The 22,631-nt window shown below is 38.3% G+C and overlaps 1 protein-coding gene across 1 annotated transcript in view; it reads right to left on the bottom strand.

Moving 5' to 3' along the window:
• Positions 1-22,631, bottom strand: part of LOC140738653 (uncharacterized) — a 100,886-nt gene that overhangs the window by 39,152 nt on the left and 39,103 nt on the right. The window contains exons 18-28 of the mRNA XM_073066272.1: positions 18,288-18,522; positions 18,144-18,202; positions 17,965-18,056; positions 14,456-14,604; positions 14,225-14,363; positions 13,372-13,476; positions 13,048-13,233; positions 9,995-10,240; positions 9,071-9,227; positions 4,400-4,525; positions 2,807-2,945 (exon numbers count right to left, since the gene is read on the bottom strand). Coding sequence (XP_072922373.1) covers positions 2,807-2,945; positions 4,400-4,525; positions 9,071-9,227; positions 9,995-10,240; positions 13,048-13,233; positions 13,372-13,476; positions 14,225-14,363; positions 14,456-14,604; positions 17,965-18,056; positions 18,144-18,202; positions 18,288-18,522 — 1,633 coding nt within the window. The remainder of the gene's footprint in view (positions 1-2,806; positions 2,946-4,399; positions 4,526-9,070; positions 9,228-9,994; positions 10,241-13,047; positions 13,234-13,371; positions 13,477-14,224; positions 14,364-14,455; positions 14,605-17,964; positions 18,057-18,143; positions 18,203-18,287; positions 18,523-22,631) is intronic.

Below are 22,631 nucleotides of genomic sequence, written 5' to 3'. Positions count from 1 at the left end.
GGCCAAATTACTTTATTTTAAACTATTTTATCTATTAATGGCATAATCAAACCACTTTAAAATAGTAAGATATGTTGAGCGCATATCAAATTGTTTAAGATGCAATTGCCATTCTAACATCTCCTGAGGAAATAGTGAAAAAAATCTGACATGGGAGGTGAAAGAAGCTCTTGATGTGTTGGATTTCAGGATAGTTTCACAAACCTTTTCTATGTTTTAACTACAATTTTTAATTCAAGATAGTTAAAAACAATTTCAAATAAGATATTAATTTTAAAATGAGAGGATATATTATTCTGATCATGTCCTTAGTTATAATGTTGTGGAACTTTTTAATTATTACACATTCAAAACAAAGAGAGTGAATCAGTTAATGACAGTAGTCATACATTTACTCATTTCCACTGTTGTGAGAGGTGGAAGCAGGCCAGGCTGGCTAACAGGGCTCTTGTGAAGCAGTAAATGTCAATCACCTGCACAGTGGATTACAGACACACTGACCTCCAGAAACCTGGAAAACCTCCAGCACAATACAGGCCCTTCAACCCACAAAGCTGTGCCGAACATGTCCTTACCTTAGAAATTACCTAGGGTTGCCCATAGCCCTCTATTTTTCTAAGCTCCAATTATCTATCCAGGAGTCTCTTAAAAGACCCTATTGTATCCGCTTCCACCACCGTTGCCGGCAGCCCATTCCACGCACTCACCACTCTCTGAGCTAAAAACTTACCCCTGACATCTCCTCTGTACCTACTTCCAAACACCTTAAAACTGTGCCCTCTCCTGCTAGCCATTTCAGTTTTGGTAAAAAGCCTCTGACTATCCATGTGATCAATGCCTCTCGTTATCTGATACACCTCTATCAAGTCACCTCTCATCCTTCATCACTCCAAGGAGAAAAGGCCAAGTTCACTCAACCTGTTCTCATAAAGCATGATCCCCAATCCAGGCAACATCCTTGTAAATCTCCTCTGCACCCTTCCAATGGCTTCCACATCCTTCCTGTAGTGAGTTCCTGAACACAGTACTCCAAGTGGGGTCTGTCCAGCGCTCTACATACCTGCAGCATTACTCTCGAGTTCCACGATTGATTAAGGCCAATGCACCGTATGCCTTCTTAACCACAGAGTCAACCTGCGTAGCAGCTTTGAGTATCCTATGGACTCTGACCCCAAGATCCCTCTGATCCTCCACACTGCCAAGAGTCTTACCATTAATACTATGTCCTACCATCATATTTGACCTACCAAAATGAACCACCTCACACTTATATGCGTTGAACTCCATCTGACACTTCTCAGCCGAGTTTTGCATCCTATAACTTCTGACAGCCCTCCACACTATCCACAACACCCCCAACATTTGTGTCATCAGAAAATTAACTAACTCATCCCTCCACTTCCTCATCCAGTTCATTTATAAAAATCACAAAGAGTAAGGGTTCCAGAACAGATCCCTGAGGCACACCACTGGTCCTGACCCCCATGCAGAATATGACCCATCTACAACTACTCTTTGCCTTCTGTGGGCAAGCCAGTTCTGGATTCACAAAGCATTGTCCCATTGGATCCCATGCCTCCTTACTTTCTCAATAAGCCTTGCATGGGATACCTTATCAAATGACTTGCTGAAATCCATATACACTTCACCTACTGCTCTACCTTCATCAATGTGTTTAGTCACTTCCTCAAAAAATTCATCAAGCTCATAAGGCACGACCTGCCTTTGGCAAAGCCATGCTGACTATTCCTGATCATATTATGCCTCTCCAAAGAAATGTTCATTAATCCTGCCTCTCAAGATCTTTTCCATTGTTCCAGCATTTCCATTGCTTTATATTAGTTTGACCTACTCTACCTAGCTTAATGTTTATTGATAACTTAAGTTATTTCAGTTTTAGTTCATGAAGACATTGCTTTTGCTATTTTACAAGTAGTAATGATTACATAAGAAATATGCTGTCTATTGCTGAACCAGTCTGATTTTTATGGGCCAGTTTTATGGACCCTTAGTAAAAGATTAAACCATGCAGTAGATGTTTTCTTCAGAAATAACAAATACCCAAAAGGTAGAAAAGAACTAAGGCAGAAAGATAAAGGTACAAATGAACAATTTTCAAGGCAATGCAAAGAAGGTGATACTTCATGTATTGATTGAAGACATGACTTCTAATTAACGTGACAATTTGTAAAAAGAAATCTCTCTGGTTCCCATGTCAGTGACAGAAGATTCAACTTGGTAAGGCATTTAGGTTAAAAAAATAATACATGACTTTTTATCAGTTTGGAGCAAATCATGAGCAAAGCCCTTCAACCCACTACCAGCTAACAATTTCCATGAAACCTTAATTTTCATGAAAGATCTTAAAATTCAACTTACTCTTTCATTATAGATGCCCAATTTAACTCTAATAGTAAGAATGTAAGATCACCAAGTTACTTCCAGTATTCTTAATGAAGGTCTGTTTGAAGTACATGGATTTTTAATTTTAAGAAATTTCTCATAATAACAGACAACTTGCAACTTTAATACTCTGTTAAACAGTATTTGCTGCACAGAAGCAGGGTATTTAAGCAAATTTTTGGGCCATAGTAATTTCTTTTCAATGCATTTCCTTAATCTAACCTATTAATATATCATCACATTCTTCTTATCCAGACATTTTCATCCAGCAATACTTGATATACATCTAGGCTCTGCCTTAGGATAGCCTGTTTCACATTTTAATATACCTGGGGGAAAAAATTGCTTTGTTTTGGACATCCCAACATTTCATTTCAGATTAATAACTACGGAAGTACCTTACCAGTGTCCACAATTAGTTATGGTATCATTTGCATTATATATTTGACCGTTGAAGTAACAGGTACACTCTTCTTGCTTGACACATTTCATGTTATTTTCATCCAGATAAGGAGCCGTCTCTGGGCACTTTGGATAGCAGCCTAATTAATACAAAAAATTAAATTTATTCAGTGTTAAACATTTATTAGTAGATTATCAATGGATTAATTCATGATTTTATATAATTATACCACAGTACTTAACTTACTGGCTGGACTCTTGGAATAAAAAATCAAACTTAACTCGACCAGTCACATAATTACTGAGGTTACAAGAGCAGGAAAGAAGTTTGGTATACTGAGGCAAAAGATTCACATCCTAAGCTTTTACTCCAGGTCCAATATCGCTGAAGAAATATGACAATTTCCAGGACAAAGAAACCTGCTTAGCTGGCAGCCTGCCACATGCATTCCCATCACCACTGACTGAATGGCTGCAGTTTGTAACATCTTCCAATATGTATTGTAGGCCTCTGTCTCAGTTATTCTGACAACACCTCCCAAAATATACAGTCAAGAAGGATAAGGAAAGCAGGTTCATGGGAAAACCACCATTCTAAGGTTTCTTTCAAGTTGTATACCATCCTAACTTATATTGCTGGAACTTGAATCTCAACGGCACTGTGGCAGTAATTTCACCTGCAGGACTGCAGTGTTTCAAGCAGCCTTCTCAAAACCAATTAGGGATGGTCAATAATACTGACCATATTGCCAGTACAGATAGTATAAACCTATTTGAAAATACTACTTACTTTAAGAAGTATTTTACAAAGAAATTAAATATATTAAAACAGGAATACACACGGAAACAAGATGTCCCACACATTTAAACCAGAAAATTAAGCAATTCTCATTTATATTTTTGATTTGCATGCTATCCTTCTATCCCCTGTGGCTTTTTTATATCTGACTTTAATTGGTTTGCTGGAAATGCCACATTATCTGGGTAGAAGCTTGAAGAGCAGATATCCCATTCTGAGAATTGAGGAAGATTGTCCTTCCTTGCTAGTGTCATGACAGAGCCCAGTTGTTCATGGATAAGTGATGCACTGAGCAGATCTTCTGATTTACTTCTAATGTTAATTCTGTCCCTATCTTTCTTTCATGGATTTTATTTTAATAAAGGTGAACTGCTTATGGCAAAAAAAGGCTCTGGCTTTCCTTATACCAATCTGGCCTACACTTCAGGCTGCTTCCTTGTCTGATTAATTCTAAACATACATTAGTAGCAGAAGGAATTGGCAATAAATTTCAACTTCCCAACACTCCCAGAAAAAGAACTAACATAATTCATGAATGGAAAACATGAATGATCAATCCATGTAAAAATCAACAGAGAATTAAATCAATGCCTATCCCCTCAGTGCTGATCTGAACTAATGCCACAGCGTAACAAGGCACTGAACCTTAAACCTTGTGTGTGACTTAGCAGAGAAATATTAGCAGTATCGGAAAACTAGGTTAAAAGTTTGGTTAAAAGTAGCACAAACATAAAGGAAACAAGTAGAATTCCCCCAAAACATCTAAACTATGGTAAAATTATAAAATAAGCCTACCTTCAAGAACTGCAGAAAGTTTTTTTCGAACTGAATGATCAGAACATGTTTTAACTGTTAATGTTCCACATGGCTGGTAGTGCCAGGTGCATTCATTGCCGCCATTATAATAGTCACAGTATACAGCTGCAATGTAAAATGAAAGGAGTTAGTACATTATTGTCAGTAATTTATTCACCACCAAGTGATTAAAAAGGTTTGATTTATGCCATAATCCAAACAACACTGAAATAGAATAGAAATAGTTACCACTTTTTCAAGACCTTTCCATGAAATATGTCTCATGGTGCAGGTCTGTGTACCAGTTAACGTAAATTAAAACTGGACGCCACAGTCCAAGAGTCTGATACAAAACATTCAGCATTCCAAGAATCACACACACATAGAGATGGTAAGAAAACATACTTTAAAGAAGTATTTTAAAATATATCAGTTCCAGAAATTTGCCACCAGCAGTAGGGTATCCACACTAGCTAATGACTTATATGGTAATTTAACATAAATCTTTTAGCTTTACTGACTAAAGGCATCTTGCTCCAACTTAGTGACTCCCTGAGCTTTATAATGTCATTGCATGGCTGGGGCAACAGAAAATAAATCTAACAAATTAAAATTTAAAAAATGAAAACACTAAAGAACACTTTTAAACAATTAGAAACATTAGCATAATTAATTCAATATAACCTTATCTTTCATTATACACTTTGCAACCAGTCCTCTCCAGGCAAATAATTTTCACGATTCACTAGATTCTGAAATGGTTCCAGAGGACTCAAAAATTGCAAGTGTCACTCCACTCCTTAAGAAGGGAGGAAGGCAAAAGACAGGAAATTATAAGTCAGTTATCTTCAATGGTTGGTGAGATATTAGAGACCATTATTAAGAATGAGGTTTCTGTGTACTTGGAGGCATATGATAAAATAAGCCAAGTCAGCATTGTTTCCTTTAGAGGAAATCTTGCCTGACAAATCTGTTGGATTTCTTTTCATAAATAACAGGCAGGATAGATAAATGAGTTAGTAGATGTTGCTTACTTGGATTTTCAGAAGGCCTTTGACAAGGTGCCACACATAAGAGCCATGGGATTATAGGAAAGATATAATTGCATGGACAGAGATTGGCTGACTGGCAGGAGGCAAAGAGTGGGGAAAATGTGGACCTTTTCTGGTAGGCTGCTGGTGACCGGTAGTGTTCCTCAGGGATTAGTTTTGGGACCTGCAGACGGTATTGAGAAAGCAAAGAGTCTACAAAACGACTTGAACAGATTAGGAGAAAGGGTAAGGAAGTAGCAGATGGAATAGAATGTAGGAGAGTGTAAGATCATGCACTATGTTAGAAGAAACTACTAGTTTCTAAACAGGGAGCAAATTCAGAAATTGGAGGTGCAAAGAGCCAACCAACCAGTTGGAGTGTTCAAGCATATTTTAGTCTTTCAGATTCCTACCTGCTTCAAAAGGGCACTAATCATACCAATGACCAAGAAAAGCAGATTGAGCTGCCTCAACAACTTTTGTCCAGTTGGACTCACATCCAGTATGATGAAGTGCTTTGTGAGGCACAGCATGGCCAGAATTAACTCCTGCCTAAGCAAGGACCTGGATTCACTGTAATTTGCCTACACCACAATAAATTTACAGCAGGTGCAATCTCATTGGCTCTCCACTTGGCCTGAGAACACTTGGACAACAGCAATACCTACGCCAAGCTGCTGTTTATTGATTACATCTCAATGTTCAACACCATCTTCCCTCAGTACTAATCAATAAGCTTCAAAATCTGTGACTCTGTATCTCCCTCTGCAACTGAATTCTTGACTCCCTTATCTGGAGACAACAGTCAGTGTGGATCAGAAATAACATCTCCTCCTCACTGACCATCAAAACTGGCACACTAATGCAACTCAAGGACATGTGCTTAGCCCGCTGCTCTACTCTCTCTACACTCTCAGTGTGACTATGCACAGCGCAAACACCATCTATAAATTTGCCGATGACACAACTGTTGTTGACATAATCTCTGATGCTGATGAGGAGGCGTACAGGAATGAGTTAGATTGGCTGGTTGAATTGTCTTGCAACAACAACCGTTCACTCAACATCAGTAAAATCAAATAATTCATTGTGAACTTCAGGAAAGGGAAGACAAGAGAACATACCCCAGTCAATGGGTAAGCAATGGAAAGGGTGAGTAATTTCAAGTTCCTAGATGTTAACATCTCTGAAAATCTATCCTGGACTCATCATATTGATGTAATTACAAAAATGGCACCCTAGTGACTATATTTTGTTAGAAGTATGAGGACATTTGGTATGTCACCAAAGATTAGCAAATTTCTACAGATGTACCATGGAGAGCATTCTTACTGGTTGCATCACCGTTTGATATGGAAGGGTCACAGCACTGGTTGAGAAAAGCTGCAGAGGGTTGCATAATCAACCAACTCCATCATGGGTTCTAGCCTCCCCATCCCGTCAAGTACACCTTCAAAAGATGATGCCTTAAAACGGTAACATACATCATTAATGACTCACTCCACCCAGGATGTGCCCTCTTCTAATTACTATTAAAAGAGGGAAGGTACAGAAGCCTGAAGACATGCACTCAATATTTTAGGAGCAGCTACTTCCCCTCCGACATAGATTTTTAAACGACCAATGAACCCAAGTACACTACTTCACTATTTTTGCACAACTTAGTTAATTTTAACATATCTTTTTATCATAATTTATCTACTACATTGTATTGCTGATGCAAAAATTAATAACATATGTCAGTGCTAATAAACTTGATTCCGATTCTGTGTCTGACTAGGAAGTCTTAGTTCAGGATTCCCTGAAGGCTATCTTGCAGGAACAATGTAATGTTAGCATTCATTTTGGGAGGACTTGAATACAGCATAAAAGCAAGCAGGGATGTAATGCTGAGGCATGGGTCCGTTGGTCAGACTGCATTTGGAGTATTGTGAGCAGTTTTGGGCTCTTAATCTAAGAAGTAATATGATGATATTGGAGAGTCCAGAGGATCAAGGATCTAGGAACAACTTCATTCACCATATATATTTAAATGTATTAGGAATTTTCTGTGGTGTGTTGGCCCAACATGCAACAAAAACAACAATTAACAAATTATCTAGAGCAAATATGTATATAAAAATAAAGTTGGAAGTACAGATATGGAATAAAATGTGCAAAATACATGTATACTATTATGTATTTAAATGTAAACAGCATTATAAAAAGTGGTTCAAAATGCTCACAGTGCAGCGAATGAGGTCATATATAGAGGTGGAAGAGGTTACTAGAATGGTTGATCTGATTAACTGCCCGTGGGAAAGAACTTTTAAAATGGTATGAACTTTTTGTTTTAAAACCCTTATGGCACTTTCTGGAAAGTGCACTAGAATGATCTTGAGAATGCAATGGTTAATAATATGAGGAGTGTTTGATAGTTCTGGGCCAGTACTTGCTGGAATTTGAAGAATGAGGAGGGATCTCTTATCGGGTACGGAAAGGTGTAGAGAGAATGGGCATTGACAGGATGTTTCCAATAGAGGGGAAGTCTAGGACCAGAGACCGCTGTCTCTAAATACAAGGACTTCCCCTTAGAATAGAGATGAGGAAGAATTTACTTATTCAAGGCTTGGTGCATCTGTGGAATTTATTGCCACACATGGCTTTGGAAGTCAAGTCATTGGGTATATATAAAGCATAGGTTGATAGGTTATTGATACGTAAGGGTTTCAGAGATTGAGGAGAAGGTAAGAAAATGGGGATAATAAAACAGCCATGACTATGCAGAGCATATTCGATAGGCCAAGTGGCCTAATTCTGTTCCTGTGTCTCATGGGCTTAGGGTCTTATGAATGGACTCACTGTCTCTTCACCAGATCTAAAGTGGAAGAAGATCAGGAGAAGATCAGTAACTATTGGGGAACTGCTACTGAATACAACAAGGAATCCATCTTTGCAGCAAATTCAGTGTGTCAACAAGTTTCAGACCTCCAGATTTGCTTTCTTAGCATGTACTAGCAAACTAAATCAGTCTTATAAAAGTAAGTGTCAGAAATTACTATTATGTGATCATTTTAACCATTAGCATTCATCTTCAGTGAACTATGTAACTTCAACTTAATCCGAAAAGCTTTCCTGCAAGTATAGGATATAATAAACTTCCATTAATCCAGCACCTCAAAGATGTTGGTCATGACAAATAGCAGATTTTCTGTGCCATTGGAAGTATTTTATTTATACAGTATACTTCTATTTATTTTTTAAGATGTTATAAATTAATATTACAGTGAACCCAATAAATTTAAAAAGAACATGGGAAGTTGACCCAAGCAAGTGTGGCCCTCAGACCCAGAGGAGTTCAAAGAAAATATGTGAACTAGGAACCTGGTAAATGAACATGAGAAAGGGAACCAAAACCCAATGTGTGGATGGGAAGAGTGGAAACAGAGATTGGTGCATGAGAAGGCCACAGTGTGTGGATGTGGATCGTAGGAAATAGGACAGGGAGAATGGAAAGAAGCACAAAAGGTGGAATATGGCAAATGAACAAATATTAGCTGATGAGTCAGATGCTGAACCCTTGGGAATTTAGAATGGATGGCGGAATAGTGGAGTTTTGTTGTAGTTTAAATGAAAATTTCCATGAAACTAATAGACTTACGACATCGTTCAGGTGTTCTCCAGCGAACACAAACATCAACTTGATTGCAAGCCTCTGCATACACTGCTACAGCAGTACAGAATCCCAGATACTTCCCCTCCTTATCACAGGCACAAGCTTCTTCAAGACAAGCTTCATAGTATGGGTCAGGGTCAACCTGTTAAAGAGTCAGAAAATCAGAAACCAAATTGATACTTTAAAAAATATTTATTTTAAATGTGAGGAACAACCTTAATAATACTTTTGTTTACAGATGCACAGGAGATGATTTGGGTAGAATATGCACTGAGGAAATCTTCCAGAGAGCTCTTGGGCTGGCAGCGATTGGCCTCTATTCAATATGACCTCCTTATTTCCCATTCAGCAGAGATCTAGATTTCTGAAGGTATCCCATTTGACCATTCCTGACCCACCACATGCAGTAGTAAACTCAGTATAAAACTATCTTAATGTTAAGAGCTGTTACCTTATCCTCTCCTCTATTCCAGTTAGAGATGGCTAGGTTGTAAAGACAATGAAAATAATAGAGCCAAATCACATATTTGTATCTGTATGTCAATGAGCAGATTATGGAAGGGGAACCTGAAATGGTGGGATGACTATTTCCATTCATCTTAGTATTAAAAAGTCATACTGCACAAGGAACAGGCAGCTTGGCCCACCAGATCCATGTTAACCTTTTTGCCTATCTTCATTAATCCTTTTTGCTCAAGGTCCATATCTTTATATGCCTGTCTAAAAGCCTCTTAAATTTATTATGTCTTATTTCACCATGTCTTATGATAGTGCATTCCACTTTCTCTCTGCGATGCTTAGAGAATGGTTAATGCACAGAAATTTACTTTCACTGAAGTTATGCAAAAGCTATAAGCTGCAGGAACAAATTGTTGAAATGTGAAGAGTAAATTTAGAACAGTGTTTTACCTTATTGTGACATTGTTGAAAGATTCCATCTGCATTTTTAATAATGGAACATTTTTTTTCTGCCCACGCAGCACAAAATGGATTGTCCTCACAAGGAAAACTTTGATTCAGTGAACTGGGACACGATTCTGTAGTTTTCCAACTGTTTCCAAACTCAATGGGATTACTTGCTTCAAAGTTAGATTTTGTTCTTTGGTCATCGTCAGTCTTACCATTGAAGTTTCCACAGAGACCACACACTTTGCCCTGTTGTACAAGTTATAAAGTAATCAAAATGTTATTAAAATATTAATCTGGCATTTCAAAATCAATTCAAATAAACTAAATAGGCTAACATATTCCTCCATTCAGATGCATATGTTGAAAACATTAATCAGGTTATGGTTATATCTGCATTGGTTCATATGAAATAAGTCAGTTCAGCATGGCTGGCATGCCAGAACTTACACCACAGCATTGCTGGATTAGGTAAAAGGACAAGGACAATGATTATAAACACCAAAGATTCTACAGATGCTGGTAATCCAAAGCAAAACACTCCAAATGCTGGAGGAATTCTGTAATGTGAAGGGCTAATTTACTTGCTGGTCAAAAGCAGCCTCTACTGTACTGATTGTTGATTGGCCTATTTGAAGGATGCTGCAGCTCTTTCCCATTGGTTGCCTTGCTTCCCAGGACACCGGTGTCTGATTCTAGGCTCCTCAGGGGTGTAAGAATAGCACATGTGAGAGACTTGCTCGCTTTTCCTTTATCTCCAGAGGTTCCTCTTCACACTGAAGTTACAGCCATTGGGAAAGCATGCTGCAGATATAGGAAAACCCACACGCACACCTAGTTAAGTATCTGTTGAATGTTTAGTTTAGTAGTTGTGCAACTTGGGGAGATGAAATGAAGTACCTGTTGAGTTTGGAGTGTAGCTGCGTGTTTGGTGTCAAAGTATTTGTGGCTTGCATTGGCACGGATGAGTGTACATTTGCCTTGGATGTTTGGTTGAGTATTTTATTGTTAGTCTGTGGATTAATGGTTGATGTGCCTGGTGTCTTATATCTCAGTTACTGAACCCATGAACCTGCTTCCCTGTGACAAACTCTCAGTCTGAAACATCAACTGTCTGTTCATTTCCACTGGAAACTGCCCAAACTGATGAGTTCCTCTAGCATTTTGTATGTGTTGCTGGAGAAAAGGATCAATTGAGTAGATCTCAACAGTAGAGAACACTGAAGGATAAGACTTCAGAAGTCATGTGGCAATTGGTTAGACCACACTTAAAGTACTGTGTACAATTCTGGTCAACTGTGGTGGTGATAGAAAGAGTGCAGACAAGATTCGCCAAGATGTTGCCTGGAATGAAAGGCTGTAATTATAAGGAGAGGTTAAATAGACTCTCATTAAAACAGAGGAGGTTGAAGGGTGATTTTATACAGGTTTATAAAATTATTAGGGGCACAGATGAGACGGATAAAATCTTTATTTTTCCCCAAGTTTAGAACTAGAGAGTACAGGTTTAAGAAAAGAAGGGAAATTTTTAAATGAGATCTGAGGAGTAAGTTTTTCACAAAGAGAGTATTGAATATCTGGATCAAAGTTTCAGGAGAGATGGTGGAGGCAGATACAATGACGATGTTTGGACAGGTCATTGGATAGAAAGGTATTGAAGGGTGCAGGAAAATGGGATTAGCATAGTTAGAAATCATGGTTAGAATTGAGGGTTGAAAAGACCTGTTTCTGTGTTATGTATTTCTATTATTCTAAGTTCTCATTAAATAGAACCATTAATAGAAATAGCATGTGGTTAACAGGGCAGAAGTGGACTGGAATACAGAACAACTGACCACATTGTTTTGCATCATATTTGAACAATGGGTCCTTGATAAGTACTGGATAGTCAGTAATGCCTCAGGAACTGCACTCCCAACACCTGGCAAGGCCTTTGAGAAAGTAAACTGGGGGAAAACAACACTGCTTTGATCTAGTTTGTTGCTGGATTAAAATGAATGGCAAAACAGGTAATAAAATGTCTTACTACCCATTAACATCATATAAATATTTACTCTCTTCTGCAACAATCTGAAAACAGGTAGGCTTTTTTAATTGTGAGGACCAAAATAATTTCGATAATTTCCTGTGGTTTCTCAGTACTTTAGCTCTACAGTTAACTGTCACCTTGAATTTATGTACTCTGGTTTAACAGGCCACAAGAGCCATTTGGAGTAAAACAACAAACAATTCTTCCAGTCATCATCCAGACTATTAGTGAAAACATATAGGAACAGAGGTTATAGTTTCCCTAAGGAAAGATATTCTTGCCATAAAGGAAGTGTAATGAGTGCTCTCTGGATTTATCCCTTGAAAGATAAATGGAGGAAAATATGTTCATTGTTTTTGAAGCTCAGAAGAATGAAAGGCAAACTTGTTGAAACACCTATAATTCTTAGAAAGTTCAACAGGTAAAATTCTCTGGCTAGAGAGTTAGGCGAATAGACCAGAGTCTGAGGAAAAGGGCTCATCAACTTTGTGACAGCAGTGAGTCGAAATTTCTGCTCTTGAACAAGCTGTGGGAATTTAACAAACACAAAGAATGATTTATGGCTAATTCAGCAGTGTTTTTTCAGGATGTGTTACTTTCCTATTGATGACCCGAGAAATTTTAATGATTGAGGGAAATTCAAAGGGCAATGAAGGATGATGAAGAAAACAAATTTTTTATTTGTTGGTTGGAGTTCAACTCCTGAAGTTACGTTACTTGATTGACCATTGTTCCTCTATTCACTATCCATCTAATCCAAAATTGGTGTATACTTGATGATATTCTAAGAAGATAACAGTTTTGTTTTCTGTCAATATTATTCTGATGTGCTATGGTTCAAAGAAGAATGCTTTTGTTTAGCTCTTTCACGTGGTCTTTTTGAATCAAGTGCATATGCATCGCATTGCTGACAATCTGTCTGACACATCTTCATATGTATACCATCACAATGCCATTTATCTTAATTCAGAAAAAAAATCATAAATCTTATACAAAAGAGTACATTTATATTCAAAGCCCATTTTACCTTCCAGCGTTGATCCAGTGTGACTGAAAGCCTTGTGTGTTTGTCCCATATCACATTGATTCCATTGGGAAATGTAATGCTTAAATAAAGGCCAATGGTGTGAACTGAATAGGAATCAAGGCAACGTGAACTGGAATTTTCAAAGGACTCTTTTACTTTTCCTTCTTCCAAAATTAATACTTCACCCTAAAAAATCACAAGTTTGGCAAAGTTATGCTCAATGGTAACTTTTATCATTGATAGTCATAAATAAAATTTGCATTCTGAAAACTTCTTTGATGACAGCAGCAAAGCTAAGTAATAACTGTAAAATTGAAGATATACCTGATTAATAATTTTAACCTTTCGTTCACATGTCACTCCATTTTCACAACAAGGAACACTTTCTATAAGTATTTGGAATGTTCCATCTTTTCCATTGCAGTGGTCCTGAGTAAAAGATAGTTTTAAATAAAAACATGGAGTATAATTTGTATTCCTGTGAACAGTTCAATAATTAATACCAACAGGCACACTAATATAATGAGAAAAATACACAAAACAATTTCACTTTTAAACCAGAAATATGATTAGTTATACAGTCATATTGAAAAGTAATTGCAATGAACCATGTTGTTAGTTAGGTACTGATAAAAAGTATTGTAATATCTGTTTCAAGTCCAAGTTCAGTTTATTCTCATTCAGCCGTACACATGTATACTGCCAAACGAAACAACACTCCACTAGACAAGGTGCACAACACAATACATATAACTCAAACACATAACATATAAAGCAATATTATTACTAGTAAATTAATAAATACTAAGGTGCTTTTACAACACAAGTTCAAAAGTAAAAAGAATAGCGCTACTGGTGCTTCATACATGATGAGACCTGGATGATAGCAGGGCGTTCAGTAGTCATGTGACCTAGGGGGAGAGGCTGTTTCTCATCCTAACAGTTATTGTCCTAATGTTACTGTACCTCCTTGCCTGATGGTAAGGGGTCAAAGAGATTGTTGGACAGATGGCAAGGATCATTAACAAATACTAGGGGCCCTGTGTATGTAACGCTCCTGATAAGTCCTCTCAGAGACCCTGAAGATCCTCTCCGCAGTCATCACAATCAGTAAAAATTTAAATATATTAATCATTTCCTCTGAAAAGTAAATTAAACTTTTGGTATTACAACTTACCCCTACTAATATATATTCACAATTGCCATCAAACTTGAATCGCAAATCATCAAAAGTTATGTAGTGACCTTCACCATAAACTTGACAGGTCTTTGAACATGGCTTCTCAGTACAATGCCACATTCCACCTTGGCAAGTGCTACAATATAAAGAATGGTGAAATTTATTTCATAATATCAGGCACTTTTTATAATATGAAATACATAAATTTTACCATTTCTTGGACCTCACCATTTTTTGCAATTATCTTCAATAACTTTTCCTTTGGGATAACTGATTCCTTCTAATAAACAAGGGCAATTTTCAGGGGAAACACAGTTTCCGTCATCATCTTCAGCTTTCCCTTCAGGACAAATACATTCGGATACACATTTGTCTGGCTGTTATGAAAAGAAAGCATGAAAGTTATTTCTTGAGAGTAATTCTGTAATATCAAAAAATAATTAGTAATAAATGAATTGATAGACAGACAGATAAAACTCAAGACAGTTAAAAGACAGATGAAGTTGTGTGTATGTGCCCTACATTTGGTAATGAAAGAATGCACTGTGGGATAGAACAGCAGGAAACAGCAGAGCAGTTAAGTTAATATTTGCTTTTGCCTTCACAAAAGGGAACACAGATAACCTGGAAGTGTTAGGGAAACACAAACCAAATGAATTAAAGATCAAAAGAAAATTACTATTAGTAAGAAAATACAATTGACACAAAAATAAATAAATACTAAATAATGTTCAGTGTTCAAAACTGAAGGAGATATCCATGGAGGTAGTGGACTCATTTGTCACATTTTCCAGAATTCTATACATTATAGAATAGTTCTTGCAGATTGTGAATAGTAAATGTAATCCCACTTTTTCAAAGAGGCAAAATTGCTGTGAAATTTGTTGTTGTGGAGCAGAAGAACATTGCAGTACATAATATTAAACCCTCTGATGGCAGAGGGAAGAAGTTATTCCTGGATCATTGAGCATGTGCCTTCTAACTCCTGTATCTACTCCCTGATGGTAGTAATAAGAAGAGGGCATGTCCTGTGGACAGGGGTCCTTAATGATGGATGCTGCCGTTTAGAGGCATTGCTCCTTGAAGATGTACTGGGTGCTGGGGAGGCTAGCACCCATGATGAAGTTGACTGAGCTTATAACTTTCTGCAGTTTATTTCGATCCTGGGCAGTTCTCACACTCCACCCACCCCAATACCGGATATTGATGCAGCCAGTTAGACACTCTTCATGGTACATATGTAGAAATTTGCGAGTGTATTTGATGCCATAACAAACCTCCTCAAACTCTGAATGTTATACAGCCACTTCCATGCCTTCTTTGTAATCGCATCAATCTGTTAGGCCCAGTATAGATCCTCGTAGATGCTGGCACCCAACAACTTCAAATTGCTCTCTCTTTGCACTTCTGATCCATCTATGAGGACTGGTGTCTTACTCTTTGAGAAGTCCACAATCAATTCTTTGGTCTTACTTATGTTGAGTGCAAGGTTGTTGCTGCAACACCATTCAAATAGCAGATATATTTTGATCCTGTACACCCTCTTGTCACCATCTGAAATACCGCCATTGATAGTTGTGTCATCAGCAAATTTACAGATGGCATTTGAGCCATGCCAAGCCACACAGTCATGGGTGTAGGTAGAGTAGAGCACACATCTCTGAGGTGTGCCAGTGAGACAGAGATTTTATTTCTGATCTGCACAGACTGTTATTTTCCAGTTAGAAAGTCAAGGATCCAGTTGCAGAGGGAGATACAGAGGCTCAGGATTTGGAGTTTCTTGATCAAACCTACAAGAATGATTGTCTGAACTGGTGAGCTGTAGTCAATAAACAGCAGTCTGACCACCATAAGTATTAATATTGTCCAGATGATCTAAGGCTACATGAAGTGCCAATGAGATCGCATCCGCTGTAGACCTACTGTGGCAAAAGGTAAAATGCAGTGTATCCAGGTCCTTGCTAGAACAGGAGTTGATTCTAGCCATAACCAACCTCTCAAAGCACTTCATCACTGTAGATGTGCGTGCTTCTGAATGATAGTCATTCAAGTAGCTCACCCTGTTCTTGCTGGGAAATGACAGAGCTAATATTATTTGAGGTCATCCAGTTCAGTAAGAAAAGCAAAAACCCAGTGTATTAACAACTGTTAACAAGACTTGGGTATTCCTAAACATCAGTCAGTGAACATAAACATTCATATATAATGCCTTGTAAAAGTATTCAGCCCCTGCAACTATTTTGACATTTTACTGTATAATTTTTTAAATTTGAAGTATATTGAAGTATGAATTTTTGAGCTAATCTACAAAATATTATGCATCATGTCAAATCAGAAGAAAAATTCCAAAACCTGTCAGATATTTACTATTAATTAAAAACCAAAATTGTGAGGCTGAAAATGTATTTATTTCCTTTGTAATTATTACACTAACTTTCCTCAGGTGCAATATTTTATATTACCTTACCGACTCGCTCAATTGGTTGATGTCAAAAATTGGAGGATAACCTGTTTTCAATGAATTCTTAAGAACAAATACCGATCTCTCTGTAAGATCCAACAGTATGATTGGTTTTCAACAGAACAAAACAAAATCAGACCAAGAAGCATTCAACACAAGTCAGGGAAACGATAATAGAGACACACAAATATGGGGAAGAGTACAAGACCATCTGAAAGCCACTGAACATACTTCAGAGCTCAGTGCAATCCATCGTGAAAATTTGGAAAAAATATGAAACCACAGCCACACTGCCTAACTGCCTAGGTCAGGCTAACAATCTAAACTTGTTTTCCAGGGAAGAATGACACTTGTAAGAGAGGCTATTGTGATGACAACAGTCACTGTGAGTGAGCGATGGAAGTCAGTGGATGCAGCTGGAGATGAAGTTCATGGCAATCCAATCTCTAGGGTGTTGCCCATAAAGGGTATTATGGAAGAGTGGCAAGGAAGAAGCCCTTGCTAAAAAAAAATGCCCTTGTATGTAAAGACTTTGTAAAGTGTCACTTAGAAGATACTATAACGATGTGGAAAAATGTCTTTTGGTCAGAGAAGCATATGCAAGACCCTTGAGTGGCCCAGTCAGAGTCCTGACCTTAACATGATCCAACATCTCTGGTAAGACCTCAAGTTTGCTATCCACTGCCGCTCCCCAACTAAGCTGGCACAGCTTGAGCAATTTTGTGAAGAAGAATGGGCAACTCCTGCTCTATCACGTTGTGCAAAGCAAATAGAGACTTACCCTGAAAGAATACAGACTGTAACAGCTGCGAGATGTGGTTCAACTAAGTACTGAGCAAAGGGGGATGAATACTTTTGAACTTCTGACATTTCAGTTTTTGAATTTTTAGTTTTTCATGCTTTACAATTTTATCTGTTTTGGGGGCTGTACTGTGAAAAAGGAGCATGTGATTACAAATAAAAATTCTCGGTTAAGTTGATCAAAATCCCTGGTTGTAATACTCATGTGAGAAAAGAATTGTGGGCTGAATCCTTTTTGCAAGGCACTGTAGCACAATAGGTTAAGAAAGCAAATGTTATGTTGGCTTTGATCATTATTCCTAGACTCTGAATTTCTCTCGTAATGTATCCAATATATTACCCCTGATTTGAATGGCATGTTCAATATATTGTGTTTACATTAGAATAGATTGTTATGTTATTGCTCAATATTTTGTTTTGTATGCCAGTTTTTCTTCTCAATTTTAACAAGCTTGTAATGTTGGACATCACTTACACATGCTGATTCCAAGTTTCTGCATTTCTTTCCACAACGAGCTGGACCTCCAGCAGCAGGACAACGAAGAAGTTCCTTTCCCCCTTTACACACTAACAAACACAAGAAAGGAGTATTATTTCATGGAGATTTCATTGCATGCCTTAGAACATAAAAGCTTGAAAAGATACTAATTATACCTTTGGGAGCAACCGTGGTTGTAATTTCATTGCAGGTAATTGAACCACTTTCACAGTAACTGGTGGAACAGAAGAAGAAAGGTAACGGATCTAGTTTCACTTAGTCAATGACTAAACTTTGATAGTTTTGACAGGTTTTCTTACCAATTATCAACTCTCTCTCCAGGTTGAATATATACGCCCTTGTAAAAACATGAACAGTCTTCACTATTTACACAGAATCCATTTTCATTCATGTACTTGCCCTCAGGACAGCCACAGCCATAAACTGGAGTATCCTTCACATTACAGGTGAAATCATTTTTTGATAGAAATCTGCAGTTACGGTTACAGGCTGTCACGTTATTGCCAAAAACTTGATTGTTCTCACAGGTTTTATCTGGAAACAAAAAACAAGAGTAAAGATGAGAGCCAATGAAATCCATTCCCAAAGTACTCACAATCATCCTGGAAAAGTATGAAATGATTTACTTTGGAAGGTAGAACTTGATAAGGTCGAACAGAGTTAATAACAGGATCCTTAAGATTGTAGCGGAACAGAAGGATCTGAATGTCCATGTCCATAGATCCCTCAAAGTTAGCATGCGACTTAGTAGACTTGTTAAGAGGCCCTGAGGTGTGCTGGCTTTTATTAGTTGGGGGATTGAGTACGAGAGCCATGATGTAATGTTGCAGTGCTATAAATCCCCAATTAGACCTGTTCAGTTCTAGTCGCCTCATTACAAGAAGGATGTAGAAGCTTCAGAGAGAACGCTGAGGAGATTTGCCAGGATACGCTGAGTGCTTGGTGTGTGGTAGAAACAGATACATTAGGGGCATTTAAGGAACTCTCAATTAGAAACATTGATAATAGAAAAACAGATAACTACGTAAGAGGGAAGGTTCCGATTGACCTTCGAGTAGGTTAAGAGATCAGCACACGTCAAGGGCTGAAGGACCTGTTCTGCCCTTTAATGTTTCATGCTCTAGGTTCTATTGTATGCTCTAATTATCTTCAGAAAGGAATGTTAGTGTGGCAGACATACTTTGAATATGCAACACACAAAATTCTGGAGGAACTCAGCAGGCCAAGCAGCATCTATGGAAAAGAGTTAACAGTCGATGTTTCAGGCCGAAACCCTTCATCAAGACTAGAAAAAATATGAGAAGTCAGAGTAATAAGGTGGTGGGAGGGAATATATGTCAGTGAATCATACACTTTGATTGCAGATGCCAGATATCAGGTGATGGTACTCAATATTCCAAGGGTAGCTGAGTTATCCACTGAGTCATGGCAATACTGGATTCGAGTCATTCATTTCATCGAGATGTTTGGTTAAGGGTCTTTGACTTTAAAGTTTTACTCTGTATCTTTCTCCAAATATGCTGTGTCACTTTCTGAGAGAGAATTTTTAATAGTGATTAGATAGGATTCAGTTCCAATCATAAATCTTCAAATAATGAAGCAATTCAGAGCTCCATTATATTTTTAGCTGGACTGATAAATAACAAATAGATTTATTCCTCATAAAGGAGGAGTAATGGTCATTTCCTAAATGACAAGGTGTCTCTTCATGACATTCAATGGCATTATAATGAAAACTACTATCATCAGCATTATGCATGGTCCACTATTACAGCCACATAAATACTTCGATGTTAGGAGCATAAGAATGATTGGATATTCTATAGTGTCCAACTGCCCTCCTAACCCAGTCAAATCTTGCACCATCCATTAGGTACCAGTCAGTAGAATGATGGAATACTTTCCATTCATTTGCAACAGTCCATCTTTAGTGTTACTCGAGAAAGTTGGCATTATCTGGGACAAAGCAGATCTCTTTTTTTTGCAAAGCACTCAACATATTCATCATCTCTACAGTGACATATTTGACTTCACTGAGCTCTCTAAAGTAGAAGCATAGAAAACCTACAGCACAATACAGGCTCTTTGGCCCACAATGCTGTGCTGAACATGTACATACTTTAGAAATTACCTAGGGTTACCCATAGCCCTCTGTTTTTCTAAGCTCATGTACCTATCCAGGATCTGCCTCCACCACCACAGCTGGCAGCCCTTTCCACGCACTCACCACTCTCTGCATAAAATCTTACACCTGACATCTCCTCTATACCTACTTCCGAGCACCTTAAAACTGTGTGCTCTTGTGCTAGCCATTTCATCCCTGGGAAAAAGCCTCTGACTATTCACAAGATCAATACCTCCCATCATCTTATACACCTCTATCTGGTCACCTCTGATCCTAAACACTGCCAAGAGTCTTACCATTAATACTATATTCTGCCATCATATATGACCTACCAAAATCACCTTAGACATATCTGGGTTGAACTCTATCTGACACTTCTCAACTTGCATCCTATCAATGTTCCACTGTAATCTCTGACAGCCCTCCACACTATCCACAACACCCCCAACCGTTGTGTCATCAGCAAATTTACTAACCCATCCCTCCACTTCTTCATCCAGGTCATTTATAAAAAATCATGAAGAGAAAGGGTCCCAGAACAGATCCCTGAGGCACACCACTGGTCAGCAACCTCTATGGATGTCTACAACCATTATTTGACTTCTGTAGGCAAGCCAGTTCTGGATCCACAAAGCAATATCCCCTATGATCCCATGTCTCCTTACTTTCTCAATAAGCATTGCATGGGGTACCTTATCAAAGGCCTTGCTGAAATCCATATACACTACATCTATGGCTTTACCTTCATCAATGTGTTTAGTCACATCCTCAAAAAATTCAATCAGGCACGTAAGGCACGACCTGCCCTTAACAAAGCCATGTTGACTATTCCTAATCATATTATACCTCTCCAAATGTTAATAAATATTGCCTCTCAGGATCTTTTCCATCAACTTACCAACCACTTAAATAAGACTCACTGGTCGATAATTTCCTGAGCTGTCTCTACCCACTTTCTTGAATAAGGGAACCACATCTGCAACCCTCCAATCCTCCAGCACCTCTCCAGTCCCTATTGATGATGCAAAGATCATTGCCAGAGGCTCAGCAATCTCCTCCCTCACCTCCCACAGTAGACTGGGGTACATCTCATCCAGTCCTGGAGACTTATCCAGCTTGATGCTTTCCAAAAGCTCCAGCACATCCTCTTTCTTAATCTCTATATGCTCAACTTTTTCAATCTCCTGTAAGTCATCTCTACAATTGCCAAGATTCTTTTCTGTAGTGAATATGGTAGCAAAATATTCATTAAATATCTCTGCTACCTCCTTCAGTTCCATACACACTTTTCCACTGTCACACATGATTGGTCCTATTCCCTCATGTCTTGTCCTCTTGTTCTTCACATACTTGTAGAATGCCTAGGGGTTTTCCTTAATCCTGCTCGCCAAGGCCTTCTTATGGCCCTCCTGGCTCTCCTGATTTCCTTCTTCAGCTCTTTCCTGTTAGCCTTATAATCTTCTAGATCTCTATTATTACCTAGTTTTTTGAACTTTTCGTAAGCTTTTTTTCTTCTCGACTAGATTATCAAGATCCTTGATACACCATGGGTCCTGTACCCTACCATCCTTTCCCTGTCTCATTGGAACATACCTATGCAGAACGCCATGCAAATATCCCCTGAATAGTTGCAAAATTTCTGCCGTACATTTCCCTGAGAACATCTCTTCCCAATTTCTGCTTCTAAGTTCCTGCCTGATAATGTCATTGGTAAAGGGGATAGAATTGTGATCACTATCTTCAAAATGTTCTCCCACAGAGAGACCTGACACCTGACCAGGTTCATTTCCCAATACCAGAGCAAGTACATCCTCTCCTCTTGTAGGCTTATCTACATATTGTGTCAGGAAATCTTCCTGAACACACCTAACAAACTCCACCCCATCTAAACCCCTTGCTCTAGGGAGATGCCAATCAACATTTGGTAAATAAAAATCTCCCACCACGACAACTCTTATGATTACACCCTTCCAGAATCTGTCTCCCTATCTGCTCCTTGATGTCCCTGTTAGTATTGGGTGATCAATAGAAAACACCCAGTAGAGTTATTGACCCCTTCCTGTTTCTAACTTCCACCCATAGAGATTCAGTAGACAATCCCTCATGACTTCCTCCTTTTCTGCAGCTGTGTCACTATCTCTGATCAGCAGTGCCATGCCCCCATCTCTTTTACCTCCCTCCCTGTCCTGTAACACATTCCACTGGTTTGAAGCTTTACTTCCCAAACTCTTAATTTATACTGTTAAGAAAGCATCATTGCCTCCAGATTCCCCTCTGTATTCATAGAATTCAGAAGATTGAGGGGTGACCTTATTGAAAAATAGAGGGCTATGGGTAAGCCTAGGTAATTTCTAAGGTAAGTACATCTTCGGCACAGCTTTGAGGGCTGAAGGGCCTGTATTGTGCTGTAGATGTTCTATGTTTCTATGAAACATATCGAATGGTAACAGGCTTTGATAGTGTGGATGTGAAATGGATGCTTTCTTTGGCGGGAGAGTCCAAGACCAGAGGACACAGC

The sequence above is a fragment of the Hemitrygon akajei genome, chromosome 14 (genome assembly GCF_048418815.1).
Source record: "Hemitrygon akajei chromosome 14, sHemAka1.3, whole genome shotgun sequence".
NCBI lineage: Eukaryota > Metazoa > Chordata > Chondrichthyes > Myliobatiformes > Dasyatidae > Hemitrygon > Hemitrygon akajei.
This window is presented reverse-complemented; position numbering and strand designations above follow the sequence as displayed.